A 20,825-nucleotide genomic window follows, 5' to 3' on the forward strand; every position below is an offset into this window, starting at 1 on the left:
ATACTGGCATGGTCATATTGAGTGAGTGAGTGAAATAACTTTTATTACAGGTCCGGCGAGGACGCGAACTCGTCGCGCACCCGGCTAGTCCCACGTCGGGACCGGCAGGTCTAGCCCACCAGCCCGGTCGCGGGCACACCGGACAGCCAGGATTTGCTTGTCTAGAGCGGGGCTACGCAGAAGCGAGTCCCACTCATCCTTGCTGAACTTGGGGTATCTCGACCCGCACTCCCAGAGCATGTGTGCTAGAGTGGAGGTCTGCCCACAGGATGGGCAGGCGTCGTCGCGATATACGTCAGGGTAAACTTCGTGCAGAACGGCCAGACACGGATATGTGCCGGTCTGTAAAAGTCTTAGCGAAACAGCTTGCGCCCTATTCAATTTGGGGTGAGCGGGTGGAAAGACCCTTCTGGAGATGTGGAAAAATTTTGTCACCTCGTTGTGAGTAGCGGGAGCATCCCTGTGGCCGTAGGGGGGAGGGGTGTCGGTACTGTAGTGTCGGCTCTCCTTACAGAGGAAGCGCGGTCGGTGAGGTCGCGCGCAGCCTCGTGAGCAGACTCATTGAGGTTCGGGGGAGCACCCTCGACCGACCCTACGTGAGCGGGAAACCAGTGAATCGAATGATGCGTGAGAGCATCCGGATTGGAGACGCTAAGAAGACGAGCAGCCTGCTCGGCGATGCGACCCTTCTGAAAAGCCCTAACTGCCGTTTTGGAATCGCTGTAGATCTCAGACCCACGACCGTCTAGCAGGGCGAGGGCAATGGCGGCTTGCTCGGCGACTTCGGGGTCTGCAGTGCGAATTGAAGCTGAAGGCATGGTCATATTGGTAGATTGTGATGTGTACCCGGTCGCCTGTTTTCTTGGTGCCCATGGCGTGTCAACCTCGGTCACCTACGACTTAGTAACGCCGGACGGCAAGAAATTAGAATCTGGCATCGGAACAAACCGTCATGTGGTCAAAAATAATCCATTCCGGTATTTATTAATGCGAATATTTGCCCATTTGGAACAATATATATATATATATATATATATATATATATATATATATATATATAATGTAACGCCTTGGTTGAGTACCCAGCACCTCCACCACAAAACTGTTACGGATGAGGCGTGTTTATTTACAGGTGATGGATGAGAGTCTAGGAAAACAGTCCAGCACCGGTTTCATTCTGCGCTCCGCACACCAAAGATTCGTCGTCCTCCTCCTCTTCCTTTCGCCTCAACCAAGGCGTTACAATTTATATATATATATATAAGAGCGTGCATATAAACTTGCCGTGAGTGAATGTGGAAAGCGTGTACGATGTGTTAAAAAAGAAACACTATTTTGACTTCGGGAAAACCCACATTTGACCTTGGAAAGATGCCACATTGACTTTGAAATCAGATGCATAACGTGCTTAAAATGCGTAAAAGAGAAAAAAAAAACATTAAATTATGGGGTTTTACGTCCCAAAACCACAATCTGATTATGAGGCACGCCATAGTGGGGGACTTCGGGAAGTTTGGACCTCCTGGAGTTCTTTAACGTGTACCTAAATCTAAGTACATGGGTGTTTTATGTACAACACGAGTAAGATAGTCTTACTCGTGTCTTACTCGTGAACATTACTCTTAAAGGCAGTAAAGAAGCAATGAAAACGTCATGCTGAAAAATTGAAGCTGACAAAACAGATGAAGGATATGCAAAAAGAGTCTTTATAAATCGGTAAGAAATCTTCGCGTCATGTCGATTCACACATTGCGTTGAATCTGAATATTTATTTATTTGTTTAGTTACGCACTTCTTGTTTTAAAAGATTACCATTTAGGTCCAACAATGGGCTTTGGGTAAGCGGGCTTCATAATAATGATTTCTATTCCGTTATAACTAGCGTTCAGCCTTTTCAGTTTAAACGGAAAAAGGTACACCAAGGTTTTTCTTTTTTCTTCAAGAATTTTGTTTTAACTGAAAAAAAAAAGGTGAGTTATAAAACAAATTTACCATAGAGGTATATGACGCGGATAGTTGCGCAGCCGTGAACCTACACGCGTACGGATGAAAATAGCTTGGCGAAGTCACGCTTCAACATGCCGCCCAAGCAATCGTTACCTTTTTATCTTTTTTTTCTTTTCTTGTGTGTCATTTGCTCTAAAGTCCCTATATAAGAAAAGTACCGCCATCCTTTGACAAATGCCGCTTCGCTCTCTCCTGTGTTATCCTGTATTTCCGATTGGACGATGATAGCGCGCGCTTTTCACTTTATATTTTAGCAAGCGCTTTAGGAGAGGAGGCGGCGGAGGAAAGCGTAGATGGCGGTACTTTTCTTATATAGGGACTTTAATTTGCTTCCGTTCTGCCTGTCGCTGCGGCGAAAACGATAAGCAAGGAGGAGGAGAGGGTGTGGTCGGGGTAGTCCCGGTCCGGGTCCTCGCAGCCTTTGCACTGCGACCACTGCGATAAATGAGCTGGGCAAGTTCGGTGACGTTAAAGAGACCGCCAACTGCCCGAAACGGGTCAAGAGATTATAGTGGAAATGAGAAGACCATAATATGTAGCGATATAATCGAACATAATGTTTGCGCTTCGCTGTTTAAGTAGGAATTATAATTTTAAACGGTATGTCGCGCCACTTGCGTTGAAACCTTGGCACTATACAGCTGGATGCTGAGCACGTAATCGCAGATCACTGTACGTAAGTCGTCTGTTATTAAGTGCACCACATGCATTGTTTAAAATCACAGGCTTTATGTTACCACGGCCGCTGAATTGAAAAAAAAAAAAAAGAGTTACGGCCTGCCGCGTCAGGCGGGCTGCAATATACAGGCACCAAACCAAACCAAACCAAACCAAACGGGCTGCAATGGAGCGAGCGTCCCAGCCGTAGTAGCATTCGCTGCCGCTTGGCTGGCCCGAACGGCGCTACTTGCGGGGGATGGGACGCGTCTACTTCCACGGGCGACGGCGTTGCTAGCGCGTTATTCATGCTTTTTCTACGCCGTTCCCAGACAACATGCAGTCCTTGACTGGTGGCGCCACGGCGGATAACGCCGTTTTCGATGCACGCGGCAAGCGCACCTTTTTTTCAAGCGATGATTGTTATAACTCACAGATTTCGGTCCCGTCCCTGTACAGACTAAATTATCATCATCAGCATTGGCTCGAGCGTCGTCGTCTTTTTCCACAGCTGGCTCGTTGGCGCCCCTTGGTTTGCGCTTGTGCTCGTGCTCGGCACGCGCTCGTGCCACTGCTCCCGCGTTCGTCGTCGTCGTCTGCTCCCACAGCTGGCTGCGTTGCCGCTAATCATTCCAGCGTAGAATTTCACTTCTCTTCTGTCGTCACAATGGGGAGGCCGCGTTTACGGGGGTATGAGCCATTGCTTAAGGGGTCATGAGCCATTCATGGTCTTACCGTAACGGACAGATTTAATTTTGAAGCAATTTTATGGAAATTCATCCAGAATGAACGCGCTCGGGAAAGGGCTCGTTGTCGACGTGCCGATTTTATAGCGTGAGGGCTTCCGAAGCCTATAGGCGAAACGTCAGCGAAGAGCCGCGGACCCCGAGTTGCGGGAGCGCGATGTTGAGGCCAAACGTCAGCGTCGTCTTGCCCTCCAGGAACCCGACAACGGTGGTGCACACCTCGGTAACGCTAGCGCCAACTTCTCCGGTGCGACGACCAGGTTTCAACGCGATTTTCTCATCTGGAACTTCGAGCCAGCTGCAGTGCGTGTGACCAGTTGTGGTTCGAGCACAAAGTGGTACTCGTCAGTGCAATTCGTTCGGAGGAACACCAAAGAAACACACGACGAGCTTCGCTTACACCAATTTCCTCGACAGGGGAAGGGCTACTGATTTTTTTTTTTTTTTTATACAACGGCTGTGATATTACATAGGCTTTTGCGCTAACAAGCGGCGCTGCCTTATCAGCGACGAGTGCAACGGAAAACCGTGATGAGCCGTAGATTGTATGATGGCGCACATATGCATGAGTGCTTTTGTACGCGCGCGAGTTTGTAAGTGAGTGCCCCGAGTTGCGTCGTCTCCCTGTGGGTTACAAATGCCATTTATGCGTACCATAAATGGGTGCCAGCACTACATGAATAGCACTACTGGCATATCCTACCACTTCCCCCCAATGCCGGCGTAGAATCACTAGAGCCACTGATCCAGTGGCTATCGCGCCCAGCGTTCGATTTCATGAACACGATTGCGACTGCGGATCGTTTTCTTAGTTACATTGTCGTTGCAATCGCACTGTCGAGCAGCAGGATGTGTATTCGTACAACATGTCTCAGCGTCGAACAGTGAACCAAATATTAAATAATTAAAAGAAGAAACGGTAATCTCGACGAAAAATACACTCACCGAAAGACACCGAATTTTCGGTTGGAAATAAAAACCGATGGAAGTACGCTGAATTCTGGGGAAAAAAAACGAGAACGCTGAAACCCTAGAATATTATTTGAGAATGAACGAAATGAACATACAAATTCGGATATGACATGCAGCCTTGTAACTCAAGATATGTAAAAAAAAATTTTTAACATAAAAGTTTTTAAGTAAAAATAAAGTGTAAAGATGAAAAACAGTGGTAACGAGTACAAATAACGAGTACAAAAACAAATAATACACATCAAAAACAAGAAACTGCTGCACGGAGTTAATCTAAGAAAAATGCTGGTTTATGTGATGTGGAAATTATTCCTTGTTAGATACAGCTGGATTGACATTGGGGAGGTCTTTCCACATACGGGTGACACTCGCAAGGGCAAGACAATTAAAAGTGCTTGCTTTAACCGTAGGCGCGCGTAAAAAAGAGATGATTGTGCAGTCTTCGCGATGTAAATTGAAATGGGTTTTCTGTGTTCGTGTTAAGTCTGACAGTGGCTGTACATTTGTCGGCGGCTTACTAAGGCTCCGGCGTAAATAACATAAAGACTGGGAAGCATTGCTACAATTGGCGACGTGAGTGTTTCAATAAAGGTTCGATGCGAGAGTTACACCTAAATATCCGAAATATGTTATACTTCAGGCACAGGGTTATTGTTATTTATATAGTACGAAAAGTTTGAGTTGTGATGTATGCGGGTAAAATACATTTTGTTGAATTAAAAATATATATATGAGTTGACTTTAACCAACTGGTAATGCGTTCAATGTCGCTTTGAATTATCTAGTGGTCGTAGCACTAGTAATCACCCAGTAAATTACGCAGTTAGTAGCGAAAACCTGAAAATATGATGACGCATTATTATGTAGGTCATTACTTTGGGGCGTTTGGTTAAACAACACCGGACTCAGCAATCAATTATAGCCTAATCTGGCCTTTATAGCATAGGGTGGTCACGGAAATGAAAGCAGCACCCGCCTTGGTGGCGTAATGGCGATGGCATTACGCTCTAAGCCCGAGGGCGTGGGATCGAATCCCGGCCGCGGCGGCCGAAATTCGATGGGGGTGAAATTCAAAAACGTCCGTGCATTGGGTGCACGTTAAAGAACCCCAGGTGGTCTAAATTAATCCAGAGTCCCTCACTGCTGCGTGCCTCATAATCAAATCGTGGTTGTGGCCTGTAAAATCCTAGATTTTCGTTTTTTTCCCCCTTTTTTAAATGAAAGCAGCTTCAGATCCCTGTTTTATATTGTCGGCTTCACGGAAGCGTCAGGTTTTTGTGATGGCTGCTACTTGTTGCATTTTCTAGCTGAGGAAAGTTGCTTGCAATGCTCAAGGATGATTTCTAAGGATTTTTAAAGGCAAACACGTAACTAACAGAAGTTACGAAAGTTTACGTCTAAAAACAGCGGATGACTTTAATCACGCGCAACGCTTTGTAGGCCCTCACGCGGAGGTGACTGTTTTTTTTTTCTTTCTTGCTTTCTTCTTTTTTAATTTCCGCCCAGAAACTTATCAGACGTTAGATGTTTTGTGTTGCCTCAAATTTTGCGCAAATATTAAGAAAGCCTTAAAGAAGTGAGACTGAATATATTTTGTTCCGCACTCAGAAAGCAGCGGAATAGGCACAGAAAAATAATATCGCGAAATTGAAATCATTGGTACAGGTACATTAGCAAAAATTTGTAGAGAAACCCTCCCTTTTCTTTTGTTTGTTTTTCCGCTCAAAAGCCAGATTTCTAATTTCTTGTCCGTGTTGTCAATGTATGCAAGGCATCATTGCAAATGTACCTCATTTTCGTTTACAAGGTTCTCTACGAGCGCGTGCAAAGTTTGAAAGCGTCCAAATTGTTTTTACTTTTTCCAGGTTTGTTCAAAGTTGGAACGTCGTGCAATTTCTTGAGCTGGCTTTCACCTTCACTCCGTTACGATATTTTTTCCTGCTGAAACTAAGACGCGCGCCGAGAAAACAAGCTCGATATTTAATTAACATGGAGCAATTGATTGCAATAACTAATATAAAGATTTCCTAGAAAAAATAAATAAGTAAAACGTTGGTACACACCTGTGACTACTTTTATTTGAACAGACCCACAACCTATAAAGAAAGTGATTAATTGCTCCTGCTAGATCTGTGTAAATTGTCGGGTTCTTTCAATTCCGTCTCTAAACGGGGTTTAAAGAGCAGGAAACGATGACTCATATCTACCAGCGGCTCATTGTGAACGTACGCGAGCGGTAGTTATGACCTTGCCAAACATCGCGCTTACACCGACTGGCACAGTATACGGCGAACGATTACTGGTGGAACCAAGAGCGACACCCTTTATATTTTGTGCCAGTAGAAAGTACTGACGACATTCAAGCAGTGACAGGCTGTTCGTCCCACGCGCGCGGTAACAACGCAACTCTTCGCCGACCTTTGCGCAACTGTTTGTGACGGGCATTGTTATGCGACTGCAGCCGTAATCGCTGACGCAGGTCGAGAACCTGGCTTACTGTGTTCCATCTGTCCAAAGAAACTTGATTTCGTGTTGTTCGGTGGCCAGGCTAACTTGATTCTCCGAGGACGCTCTCTCTGAGACAGAAAATAAAACGTCGGAGAGAGTAACGGCTATCGGCTTCGATCAAGACGCGCTTCCACATCTCAGCCAAGCTTGACGGCGTTAAACTGTAAGTAAAGGAAGGTCAGGTGGCAGATCGTTGACCCTGCGCCTAATGCAGTTTCATCCTGACAGGAGCCGCGGCGTATATGGTCGTTGCAGCATTCTGTGACTCGACGCGCGCTTTTTGTCAGCACGCGTGCTGCTGCGCCGCCTTTTAGTTACACCCTATACCCAAGTTATAAGTTCGTAAATGAACGCTTCTTGTAACAGGGCAGGGTTAAAGTTGTTCATTCAATGAGCCATGTTTTGCTCAATTTCGCTATTGATTTGGCATTCACGCTTGTAGGCAACTAAAAAAGAATTCAAATAACTGAATCACTCAGATAACAAAGTATATTCAAGTGGCTTTGTACTTTTGTGAGTCACTGTTCATCAGCGTAACTGAAACTCTCTCCAGTGGTAACGTGTACTCATTTAGTATGTTACATGAAAGTTACTTCTTCAAATAGCAAGATGCTTAAAATAGAAGGGACGGGCAGTTATATCTTTCTTTAATAGAGGCTAATAAGAGACGAAGCCCCTCAGTCCAGAGGCTCACTCACACCAGGGGCGATCCGATGTATAGTGGAGCGGGCACCCTTGATCTTCGTGGATGCGCCCTGAAACAGGCATTGGGCATGTTGGAGTGGTAGGTACAAGTTTGCTCTTGGAAGGGAGTGATGTGGTCGGGGTCCGCACTCTCGTGGAATATCGTATGCGTTGTGTTAGGGTGCCCGTCGGTGGGAGGTTCCCATGTCACCAGTCCCTATAATGAATTACTTTTGGATTCGTCTTAGTAAAGTATTGGTTTGCGCTGGCCCGATATATGTACCTAGACGTTTGTTTTGATATTTTATTTGTTTATTTATTTATTTAAAGTACTGGCAACAATGCGCAGGTCCAAGCTGGGCGGTTACGAAGAAAAATTGAAACACACATGACGAGTTGAAGAAATACATATCATCCGCTAACCTGATCAAATGGATGCGACGAGGAACTCCTGGCAATAATGGTACGTGGGAAATAGAAATACTTCAATACCTCCATACGTTCAAAATATGGGGTCAGAGAGTGTTGTTGTTGGCATCGGGTGCGTCTAGATGTTAATGGTTTAAGCAGGGGTCTCCAACCTTTTTGGCCAGAGCTAGGGCCGGATTGGTGACCAGTGGCGGTGTCGAGGGCCCACAATAATAAAAAAACCGAAATTTCTGAAACTAATTTAGTGCACATAAGTAACACAGTGGCCGTACATAGTCAAATATTTTTATTCGGATCAGTTGACGTGGTTTGTTGAAATAATTTATTTTAATCAGTGTCGTCGACCGTCTGGGATAACGTCCGGGAAAGGATCGAAATAACTATTTTACGATTTGAATTTTGCATGTGTCGCACAGTGTCGTCGGTATATCGATTTAAAATTATAAGTAACATTAGTGATTGCAAACAAGCTTGCCCACATTTCTCAGAAGCACGCATTTTTTTTTTCATGTTCACCGTTATTCTACCTGCACCAAGCAGATCGACGTTGAGGTTGTGTGGGAGGCGTCACCATTCTTTACAAACAGCCCTTTTTTTGCTGGTGTGTGGTTACCGCATGCAATCCTGGCATTTCTGCGAATCCGTGTTGAATATTGCGCATAGAGAATTTAAGTTTAGGTAGCATAGAAGTGTGGGCCAGTTAGTGTATAATTGCGAAAAATAAATATGACAGAAAGCGTTCGTGTTGTCTCGTCTTGCTCTCTCTCATGTGTATTGCGCTATTTTATATTTTACAATGTTTGCGTTTCAAATATGTCGCCAGAAAACACGACTGCTATAATTTGGAGCCTAGGCTTATTATAATAAAGTGAGACTGAAAATTTTGCATGGCATTACGTTTGAGAAGCCGGCAATATTTTTCCTTCTTTCTATTCTGTGTAATCGCAGCCATACAGCCTATATTTGTGAAGAATAAACATTCCCGTACAGGATATCTTACTCCTTGAGAAGACAAGTTACACCAAGAGCTATCTTCAGGTGCGTACAAGCATTTTTGTATGGCACACAACGCAATTTTCTTGCGCTGTTGAACTGATCAAACCTTTTGCAAAATAATCGCGACTGAGCCACTAATTAATTACGCAATAGTTAATCGACCAAATTGCCAAGCCTTAAAAAAGTACATATTTCATCGCAGCTTTTAAGTTGGATTAAAAGACCAATTCTATGCAGGTGCACGATTACAAGTTATTCATTTGGCAACTCCTACCTTATTTACATAAGCGCATGGCATAGTTTTAACGCAGAACACATCGAGCACAAATGCCTCCGAAAGCGCGCAGGAACCTCAAAATATTTACAGAGAACAAATAGCAGATATGGCAATGACAATGTGGGACAGCCCTGACACAAAGCACAAAGCCCAATATGCATGAGGTCGGAAAAAGAAAATTAGGTTATTTAACATGATTACGAACGCTTTCAATCTACATCTAAGAGGGTCGCCGGCTACACTGTACACCACACCGACGGCGAGGAGCACGGAGCCGTAGCGCGCTGGTTGCCACTGCTGGGAGACTTAAGCCGAACGTCCCATCGAGGGGCACGGCTTTGCGTTGGCCTCCCAGTTTCTGTTTCCGCGCCCTCTGATAGCCGGAATTTGGAATTTGATAGCCGTCATGTTTGGAGTTAGAGAAGGGCTCGTAGGTAAAAGCTGCTGAAGTTGGCGAATTCTCAAAGCCAGTGTTCTTCCGCTGCAGGATACGAGCAGGTCCTCTGTGGGAAATACGTGGACATGTCCCTGTGTTCTGAAACGTGTTTCTACAGTCGCTACTTTATGAGGTCGCAAGGGCTCAATCTCCGCCAGTTCCGTAAATTTCCGAAAAGCGACAGAGTGCGAGTTCGTGGACGCGATGTGTCGCGCGGCAGTTAGGTGGCTGAGCTGCGGAAAAGTTTTGTCTCGTTTCTTTAACCTTCGGGAAGAAATAACGTGCTCATTCCACAGAAGGATCGCCCCGAGTCACTACACTGTCCAGTTACGAGCGGCTCTGGAAATTGGCCTTTTGCGTCGACTTAATAATGGACCACATGAATAAGCTCAATGTGAACCTGCAAAGAGAGGCACACCTCATTCGTAACCTGCACGTGGACATAAAAGTAGGGGTGTGCAAATATACGGAAATTTCTAATATTATCGAATATTATATTTTCAATATTCGTATTCGATTCGAAAAATGAATATTCGAAAATGTTCGCATATGCGGTTGGATTTGCATATTCGAATCGAAATGAATATTCGCATTGAATCGAATATATTGCTGGCTGTGAGGGAGCAAACACGGTTTTTAGCATTTGTTTCTAATCTAAGAATATTGAGACGATGTTGTGAGGAATTTGTGACGATTTCGCGCTGCTAGCGAAATTCCGGCTGTAAAGTATACTTAGCCACTAAACGTATAAGCTCTGTGAAAAAGCCAGCCTCTCAGCAAGGTGCACGGGTACGTATGGGGACAGCGAAGGCGCATTTTTTTCTTTCTTTCTTTTCTTTTGTTCTTTTTTTTTTGCAGCACCACCCTTATTTTTGAGCTTATTGCTTGATAGCAAGTGCGATGAGTGACGACTGGCACAGGGTCAAACGCGTCCGAGTTTACGGGCATTTGATGCGTAGAATAAGGCACAGGCTGGCGAAGACAGCTAATGGGAATTACTCAATTTTCCAAGTTAACATAAGCCAAATACACAATATTTTAGTATAACAGCTGACTAGTCTAGTTATTTAACATTGACAATGTAATTTCAATGTTCCACCATAACAAATTAACCCAATTTGCTAATAAATACATGTGCATATCATTATTCAATATTCGAAGCTAAGTATCCGATTTGTATTATAAAATTTTGATATTCGCACATCCCTACATTAAAGGCTTCAGGGCAAAACTGCTGTTTTTTTAGAAACGGTGCAAAATCGAAGTGGAAGCATTTTATTTATATATTCGCACACGCCTCATAAAAGGCTTCAGGGCAAAACTGCAGCTTTTTTTTTCTTTTTTTTTTTTTTTGAGAAACAGGTGCAATATCTGTTGCTGCTCAAGGATTAGTGCGGTTACTATTACGGCAGTTCTTTCCCTATTTGCGACAAGAATCATTGGTCAACTGCACACACAATTTTGCGAGCGATTATCGGACCTTGAAGTTAGAAAAGAGTAACTAAATGATCCAAGGTCTATTTAGCTACGATGTGGATGCAGTGACATGTTCTTTTCAGTTAGAAGCAATTGAACTGCAGTCAAACAGCATCTTGAAGTGCAAGTACAAAGAAAAATATCTAATCAATTTCTATAAATCAATAGGCTCCGAACAGTTCCAAGCAATTTGACATCGGGTACATGTCAGTTTTCAGCCCCATATGCCTACCTTTGTAAGAAAACTTTCTCCAGAATGAAAAATGGGAAGTCAAGATACAGGGTTACTTTATCTGACGAACACCTGACTTCTCTGCTTATTATTGGCTTAACAGGCTTGCCGCCGCAGTGCACTGAAGTAATAAAATTAAAGCTTCAGGTCCACCAGTCACATTAGTCCTCACGTCGTGGCAATGGGACGCAATTTCTATGCATTCAAATATAGTACATTCCGCTTATTGCTCGGTGCGGAATTTCGCTATCATCACGTGCTTCCCCATTTGTACATATGTTAATATTGCAAATATTTGAATACGCTAATGTAAACATGTAAGTATTTTCTTTCCGCCTCACTTTATTCTTTTTGTAGGTGAGAATTCTTCTCCACATTTATTTATTGGCGTGATTATCACCTTTGATATTTTGTTAATCATCTGCTTCTGCTTTATGCCGCAATTTCTATCCGCTCCGATTGGTGCCATTTCTCCTTATATATTGTGCGTTGTAGTCAGCGGCCACCATCGTTCTTAGTCGAAAAAAAAAAAGCCTTAGTAACTGTGTGAAATTTCTTTCAGACCTCATGCATATTGTGCTGCGTGCCTTGTTTCAGTGTTGTCGTACGCTGCCGTTGCAGTATGAGCCATTTCGATTCATCTTCTGTTCTGTGTAAGTACTGCGAGGTTCCTGCATGCGATATCGAAGGACTTTAATATGCTCGTTGTCTTCTGTGTCACAACTACACAATGTGGTATTATTATGAAAATCTAAACTTCCCACATAAATCAATTCTAACCACCAGCCTCAAATTTTTTAAATAAATAAATTCGTTCTTCAAATAAATGATTTGAAAAACGCACGTCGATTAATTGGATTAAAGTTTTTAGTCTACTTCGAATAGCGTTGCATAAGTTTACGAATATTTAATACGAATTTCACTTATATTTATTTAATTCGTTATTGTCCGACCTTCAACACCGCCAATGGTCGCCAATCGGGCCCTCTGGCCAGAAAATTTGGGTAATGGAATTGCGGAATGGAAGCCAGGTATGTTCGTGCGTGCACTTTTCTGTTGAGTTCTCGTTTTCTGTATCTCAGGATGCATGTGCTTAGCGTTCTTCACAAGCAAGCACAAAGTGCCGAGTCTCTTCGTTGTAGTCGGCATCCTCCAAATGCATTTACACAGCTGAGCCATTCCGTCTTTTGTTTCCCAAATTGCCTTGGGCGAAATATTTGCCTTACCTCCAAATGCCAAACAACTTTGCGACCAAGGTTGCATCATAGCGCGTAGCAGACGCGAAGGCACTTTAGAGGAAGAAAGAGGTCTTTGCGTTAAAAAAAAAAAAAAAAAAAAAACAGGACCGAGAAAGAACACGTCTCACTGCGCAGGCAAAATTCAGGCCAAGCGGAGACGTCCGACGTGCGCCAGGTACATGCGGTAAAAAGCACAGCGACTCATTCAACAAATTGCCTTTATTCAAGCAGTCTTGAGACACTTCAATACGTCATTCATTCTCTCAGTATTTACACGGTACAGCAGAACGACAAGCCTTCTACGTGGATAGTACTTGTTTTCCTGTCGATAATCTCTCTGCACACAGAGGACGGTGCGTCGCTGCGTGGGGCCTCTTGCACGCGACGAGTGAGAGAGAGCGGCGAGTAACAGCGTCTCTGGCGGCTCAGAGCTCAGGAAAAAAAAAGAAAAACTGCTGCCGCCCGCGAGCGAGGCCCGCGTTCCACGCGGCAACCACAGCATCTCCGCTGCGCCACAATGGCTTCCGAGACTGTCGTCGTACCGGCAGTCTCGTAGGCCATTGCACCACGAAGGATAGCGGGACGACAGCTAAAGGGGGCGCTGCTGGGCTACAGACAACGAGATGCGTACTCGCACGAGAGCGTGGGCCTGCGCTTTGCCTCCGCTTCGCCCACGCTGTGCGAGAGTCGTCGTCAATTTTTACCTCCACTCCGAATGCGTGGATTCGAACAGGCCAAGAACATACAAACGCATCATGTTCGGGTATTCATGCGTGCCCTAATAAGCGCAAACGCTGCGACCAACGCAAGCCATCGTGTATGATTTTGACTTTTTCTTATTTTGTTCGGTCGAAGCTGCCGCTTTTTCACGGAGTGCCTATCCCGAACGCTGAAGCGCGCTCAGCCTCCTCGAGGCTGGCCCACGCGCGAATAAAGCCGTACCACGAATGGATGTCGCACTCGTGCCGTTACATCCTTTCGAGCAAGCAGACGCCTATAATCACGCAGAGACGAGAGTCGCGTCGGTCGAGGAACGAACGCTCGTCATCACAGCCTCCGATGTTCCGTCGCCAACTTCTCAGAGTGCGCGGTCACGTACGGAGCACAATTCTGACAAACACGTATACATTAAAACTCATTCACTACAGTACCGAAAGATTCGCTCAAATATTTTCTCCGAAACATTGATTACCTGGTCTCGAGTGCAAAGATTTCGCATGTAGCGGAACATTATGCAGCAAGCGGTAGCACAGCTGGAATGATGGAGTTCCGGGGGCTCTCCGCAGTTTTTTGGCGGCTGGTAAACGACTTGCCAGTGAACTTGCCGTTCGTCTTCAAATCACATCTCAACTTTAAGAATCTCTTCGGGTCGAGAATATATATGGTTGTCGGGACTAGTCGCTATCTGCAAGGGCCGCAATTTGTAAGCGGCAGTGACGACGACCTTTCGTTTTTTATATTCTTCCCTCACTATTCTCGCCGACGGCTAGGGGCGACGGGGGAGAAGGATTTCTCTCCTGACGTTCATTGTCTGGCGTTTTTAATAAAGCTGTTCCTCCTCCTCCCTCACTTGGATTGCCTGCACGTTCTAAACGATACATTTTGACAGAGTCGCGGTACTGAAATAATGTGCTTAGAGCTACAATCACGTGGACAATGGCTGACATTCGAGGAAAAATGTCCCTGCTTTTCTACGTGTTACACCTGGGGTAGGGCGATTAGGCAAGGGGCAGAGAAATTTGTCGCGGTGGAAAGCGCCTTCGCTGAGATAGTACAAATATTGAGCGAAACCGAGGAGCAACAGCCGCGACGTTCTACACCGTCTTCGCCGCAACCGCAGTCGCGCAACCACCACTGCTCAGGACAGACAGCCGCCAACAGGCGGTGGCAGGCTACGCCTAGAACACGCTGGTGATAAGCTCGCGGGAATAAAGCATACAATAGGGATACGAGAAAGAAAAGGGAGAGACATATGTTTGCACAAAGAAAGGTGTGACAGACACTTTCTTTTTTTTTTTTTTTTCACAATGCAAAATGAAGACGCGGTACCGCTGGTGGCCGGGGTTCCCTGGACAAAAAAAAAAAAAAAAAAAAAAAAAAAAAAAAAAAAAAAAAAACGAAACGGCAAACAGCTCCTCGTTGGCAATGTCTGAGTAGCACCCATCGTCATCCACCTGAAAGGACAGAGGAAAATGAAGCAAAACTATAAAAGCGGAATGAGAACGTTACCGCAACATTTTCTTCCGATTGATCTGGTCCAGTATGCTATAATATCCGGCATTTCCGATCGGCCATCCTGTCAACTATTATTAATGCTTATAAGCAGCTTAATGCTCGAGAAAAAAAGGAATCTCAAAATATTGTTGGCAACTTTGTTACTCTGTTACTGATATGCGTAATGCGCGGAGAGAATTCCGAAGGATAGACATACCGGCTACGCACGCACGCACTCACTCACGGGGAAACCTAAAACAGTGTGTGCTGATCCCTAAAAGCTATTCGCTGCAAATAAAGACACGAAACAGCGCCCACCTGCAAACCCGTGCACGGGCGAGCTCCGGGCTGAGGCGCTCTGCTTCCCAGCTCAGCCGTCGGCAAGCGGGGGCGTCACCCATCCATACTTGTCGTGAGTCTTGACCAGGCTGCGGAAAGAGGACTCGGCCAGCTTCCTGTTGAACTGTTTGCCTGGCTTGGTGGCGATGCGGGCCTGGCCCTTGGACAGCGACGCGGCCACCTGCGACGCACGTTTCAAATGTCAAAGATGCAGTTCGGAAAATTCGGAAGCAAACCGCAACTTTGGAAACATTTGAATTTTGTTCACTTTATTTTTATGAGGAAACTATCGTATACGTATATAAGAGCGGTATCCTCGGTCAATCACCGTCGTGGATATCACTTTCAGTGGACGCTGATTGGCTACGCCAGCACCTTTCGCTCCACTGAGGCGTTACGCCAGACGCCACGTCACGCAAACGTAAGTGTCCCCGAATGAGAATGCGGCCACAGGTGACTCACTTTTCGTTTGACGCCCTCGAAGTGACTAGTCAATCTTGCGTTGCTTACAAGTTCTGCCCTGAGTAATACAAATTGCACTGAATTCACCTTGGCGCACTTTCGATGATATCTCAAGATCCACTGCTCTCGTGGAACATGCGGTCATACCTCCACGAGAAGGGACCCACGCCACCGCAATAATTGGCAAGTTTCACACGAGTGAGCGTTCCACGTCCAAGCATCAAGAGCCGCGCACGACGCTGAGACAATGTCGCGCCTTCGTTGGACGGTGTGGTGACACGTACCTGCCATTGATGAGCGAACGCGTGGGGTGTGTTGATATATAAACGGTCCCCAAAACTTTAGAGAGGCTTTTGTGGCGCATGTTTGTAAACAGCGCAAAATACGTGGAATGACGCGCGAGAAGACGTACGTCAAGCGCCGACTGTCAGCCTCAGGTTTTATTTTGCACGCAGAAAAATTTATGTATAGTGGGACAGAAACTGAACACGAGGGAAGCAGTCATCGTGGTCACCGACCTCAGAATGACGAATCTCGGCGGCGGCAAGCAACATTACCTTGCTACTCATGCGGGAGGAATGAGTTCGCCATAAGCGACGTCGATAATCCCTCCCCTGACCCCTCTGTGAATTCCCACATGCGATTCTGCGGATTTGGGCCACTCTGTGAATCCACCCTAATTGGCAGTCTACAGCATCGCGATCGGTTTTCACCCAGACCTAAAATCGTTGACGATTGTCCCTCAGAAATTTGAGACGTAAGTCGACCAAGTCGAAACATGTAGAGGGGAGGAATAAGATCGCGTAAATATATAATTCTCTACTGCATAAAGATAACCTGGGCCCGTATTCACAACATGTCTCTTGCCTAAATCCCGTCAGCAATTCACCACGCCGAACGTCTCTTGATCACACCGTTACATAGAGATGAGAGGCACCCGAATGCATCGGCCGTTAAGAGATGTTCTTACGTAAACCAAGTTTTGTGCATTCGGTACTACGTCTCACAACCTGCAGCATGAATTTATTTCTTCCAACTTCCCTCTCCCCTTTATCTCACCACACTAAAGACAGGATGTGTGAGACGCCATTAAAAGATAAACACGAGTACTGCTTTACCTGCTTCAAGTGTAGCAAACTACGAGCGTATAACCTGCCCCAGAATGAGCGGGAGAACGTAGGCTCGCACCTGGACGAGAATGGCCTCGACCGTGTAAGCAGACGCCCATCCCCGTGGAGTGAGCAGTTCCATGCAGATGGCTCCGCCTTCCATGACGAAGCCGCGCTCGATGTGCGGTGCCAGCACGCGCACGAACGGGGGTGCGAACGGGAAGTTCTCCGGGAAGGAGACGCTCAGCTGGACGCACGACACGCCCGACTCCTGCATGTCTCGCCACAGCGGGCTCTCCGGATCCACCTGGGCGCAAAGCGAGGCGCTTCTTCAGCGGGCCGCTGCACGAGAGTCAGCTCGAAATAAGCCCGTCTCCGCGTTACATCCCAAGACGCAACAGGAAATGTCGACTCTTGGTGAAGTTGCGTTTACCCAGAATCGCACACAGGAACTGTAACCCTGATGTCGGGCGGTCCTTAGCGGAAAGCACAGAGCGCGACTGTTACTCTTGGTAAAACAACGAAGCCCCAACAAGGTACACTCGCACCTGTAAATATTTGTGACACACGTTTAGGCACAGCTCCAAAAGATGTTCATCTTCGCAGTTCCCAAGAAGCCTCGACTTGACGAGGATTTGCTAAGCGCATACCGCGCCGACACACCATGCTTTTGCCAGCATCACCATAAGCAGACCCACGCGCGCAGCTGCCACCTGATCGTGTCGCGCGGCATGATCTCACCGCTCACCTGGTAGAGGCGCACGTGCCACTCGTAGAGGTTGTCCTCGACTAGGTCCACGGTGAAGGAAGGCTGCTGGCCGCGGGTCTGCTGTCGCCGGATCTCCTGGAGCTCGCGCATGAGGCGGCGCGCGCGCACGGCCGCCTGTTGGGAACAGGGCGCCACCCGGTTGCGGGGGCTGCGCGCCGTGCGGGAAGAGGACACCGCAGCTGCGTCCGCTGCCGTGTCGCCGCCTCCGCCGGCGGCGGCAGGGCTCCCCGGGGCACGCGGCGACGCGCCTTCAGCTGGCTTGCGGGCCGCCTTGCCTTGCCCGCGCTCTGGAAAGGACCCGGCCTCCTGTCTCAGCGAGTGGCGTAAGGCGCGACGATTTGCACGCGTATAGCGTGTGTCGATCTGAGTTATCCGACACACGGCGTCATCGATTCCTTCCGTCACCCCGTCACCGCGATGTAGTTGCCTCGATACTCGCCTCCGAGCTCCCGCGTACCCGAAGCTTACACGTACCGTTATGCCTGCGTTCAAGCCCAAGTCCCCCCCAAAAAATCTGCGGCCGGTCACAATCCCTCCGGTATGTTCCATTGTTGAGTTGTACAATAAACCTTAAAACATTACGGACCATGAAATCTGAGAAAAATCTGAATATTCCCGCAGCCTTCCAACGCAGCCTGATGTTTGCATTTCGGGCCTCGACTAGAATATGCTACCAGCATTGTCGTATACAGTTGCTACAGGCTGCTCGGGAATTGAACGTTTTCTGAAATACCGTGGTCGGTTTGGGTGTACATCTTTGGAGTAGTTTTTCACACAATGGAGAACTACAAATTTCGCAATGTCACCGATAACCCGAAACGCCACTCAACATAAATTTGCCCGCTTGCAGGGGCACAAGCGGGCAAACTTAAGTGGCTAATTAGGCTTCGGCTGCAAGATGTTTCGATCCTGAGAGCAAATAAATGAAATGAAAGCGAAGACAGTGAGTGAGTGAGCAGTGCACAATCGCGTTCATGTGACGACCAATTTTGAGCATTGCTCACGTAAACATTCGTTCGGTTGTATGACTGGGGTTGCTAAGTCACGGGAAGGGGTACACTGCAGTAGAGCTGCGACTTGGGGCTGCCGAACGTTTTTTCTTCTTTTTTTTTTAAAGGCTCGAACCGATAATTTAAAAGTCGCATGTAGCGTGTGGCGCTAGTCGACCTATTCAGGTGGATCACGTGACGGGGCGGACATTACTGTCCAGGTACCTAATTAAAATATATTCATGAATTAACTTCGTAATTATTCCCGGCCGTGGCGGCCGCATATCGATGGAAGCGAAATGCAAAAACGCCCGTGTGCTTGCGTTGTATAGTGCACGTTAAAGAACCCCAGGTGGTCAAAATTAATCCGGAGCTCTCCACTACGGCGTGCCTCATAATCAGAACTGGTTTTGGCACGTAAAACCCCAGAAAGAACTTCGTAATCATGAGCAGTAAGACATGATGCAAATTGAAACTGAGCAGTAGGCAGGTCATGTTTGCTTACCAGAAAAAATACTGGTAGCCCGTTCGATATATCCGTCCCAAAAATCCGCAAAAAAGTCTATTTGCATTCCAGTTAAGATTGTCCCGAACCTCTAGAGGGACTCTCTTGGGAAACTGCATCTCCAAAGTATTTCGTAGCACATTTCAAGGAAGAAAGCATGCTTGAGTGAACTCGATCCATGCAGCCTCTTGACGAACCCGCGCGCGAACGGAGCCAGCACCAGTAAGGGCGGCGCAGGCACACACGCACACGCACACATATATACTGCATATACAGGGTGTCCCAGCTATCACGCAGCACGATTAAAAAAAAAGAGGAACGGCGTTAGGCCTAGCAAACCTAGTGCGTATTGTTTCCAGTGCAGTGGAGTAGCCGCCAGTCATTTTTCCGTTACTGAGATTCCGTTACTGAGAAGTACTGTCCTAATTATCAAAGTGTCAATGAGAAAAGTGTAGAGCACCATGAAAAACTACCGATACAGCTTTCTGTTGCTCAATACGTGGTGCATAAATGTGTTTTTCCGAGCGTGAAAGAAGCCCGCGAATACACGCAAAGTGCTTCGAGCGGCCAGTCGCGCGGCAATTCTGCGTATATTCGCGGGCTTCTTTCACACTCGGAAAAACACATTTATGATAGCACGTATTGAGCAACAGAAAGCTGTATGGGGAGTTTTTCATGTTGCTCTACAAATTTCTCATTGACACTTTGATAATTAGGACAGTACTTCTCGAGTTAGATAATTAATTATAATTATCTAATTAAATATCAGTAACGAAAATATTACTGGTGGCTACTCCACTACTCCACTCTTTTTTAAAAATCGTGCTGCGTGATAGCTGGGACACCGACAATATATATATATATATATATATATATATATATATAAGCCTTTACCAAAGAAGAAAAAAAAAAGCTGAGCCGACATTATACGTGCAGACAACGTCTATAGAAAAGCCCACGTATTGGCAACGCGGGCAACACACACTAACCGGAGGAAGCCTTTCCGGCGCAGAGGCTGAGCAGGCGGCTGCCGCCCTCGGCGCTCTCTTTCTTCTTCTTGGGCTCATTGTGGTTGGCGCCGGTGCTCAGCCGGTGGCGCTCGCCGCGGAACAGCTTGCGCAGCGCGGCCGCTGCCATGGATGCTGCTGGCTTGGACGCGCCGCGGTTCCGGCCTCTCGGCTTCAGGCGCCCACTGAAGGACCAGCGCGGCGGACGGTGCACCGTCACCGCGGCATCGCCCTGCACCAGGTCAGAATAAAGTCCCTATATACATAGGTTGCACGGACGTCATCGCGGACGCCATATTTGGGTACCAGCAGGTCGAGAAGGGGCGTAAGCAAGGAACATGACAGCATGACAGGAACAAAAAGCGCGTCTTGCGTCGAACGTCAGAGCGATAACAATGATAAACCGGTGAAAAACAATCGCCGTGAAAAAGCTAAACAGTTTGCGCGTGATAATACGTTGCACTGACGTCATCGTAGTCACCATCTTTGGGTACCAGCGCGGTCAGATATGACTGCGTGACGTTACATGAATACTATTTATAAGAAAAGTACCGCGATCCTTTGATCAACGCCGCTTCTCTCTCTCCTGTATCTCCGATTGGACGATGATAGAGCGCGCTTTCACTTCTTTATATTTTGTTTTTTTTCCCACCTCAGAGCCATGTTGAAAGTCACACTGCGCAGCCTCAGCCGCAGTCGCCGGCGGCACCGGCGGCGCGCGCCTGGCCTGAAAGCTTCAACGTAGACTTTCTAGGTGCGCCACCGTCGACTTG

The 20,825-nt window shown here is 46.7% G+C and overlaps 1 protein-coding gene across 2 annotated transcripts in view; it reads right to left on the reverse strand.

Annotated features, from left to right (window-relative positions):
• Positions 1 to 12,859: 12,859 nt before the first annotated feature.
• The window catches only part of LOC119432722 (ubiquitin-conjugating enzyme E2Q-like protein CG4502), an 88,516-nt gene continuing 80,550 nt past the window's right edge, over positions 12,860 to 20,825 (reverse strand). For both annotated transcript variants that reach the window (XM_037699881.2, XM_037699889.2), the window contains exons 2-6: positions 20,035 to 20,284; positions 17,531 to 17,838; positions 16,862 to 17,089; positions 15,191 to 15,392; positions 12,860 to 14,832 (exon numbers count right to left, since the gene is read on the reverse strand). In XM_037699881.2, the coding sequence (XP_037555809.1) occupies positions 15,243 to 15,392; positions 16,862 to 17,089; positions 17,531 to 17,838; positions 20,035 to 20,284 (936 nt within the window). In that variant the 3' untranslated portion in view covers positions 12,860 to 14,832; positions 15,191 to 15,242. The remainder of the gene's footprint in view (positions 14,833 to 15,190; positions 15,393 to 16,861; positions 17,090 to 17,530; positions 17,839 to 20,034; positions 20,285 to 20,825) is intronic.

Source organism: Dermacentor silvarum, chromosome 1 (genome assembly GCF_013339745.2).
Source record: "Dermacentor silvarum isolate Dsil-2018 chromosome 1, BIME_Dsil_1.4, whole genome shotgun sequence".
In the NCBI taxonomy this organism is placed as follows: Eukaryota; Metazoa; Arthropoda; class Arachnida; order Ixodida; family Ixodidae; genus Dermacentor; species Dermacentor silvarum.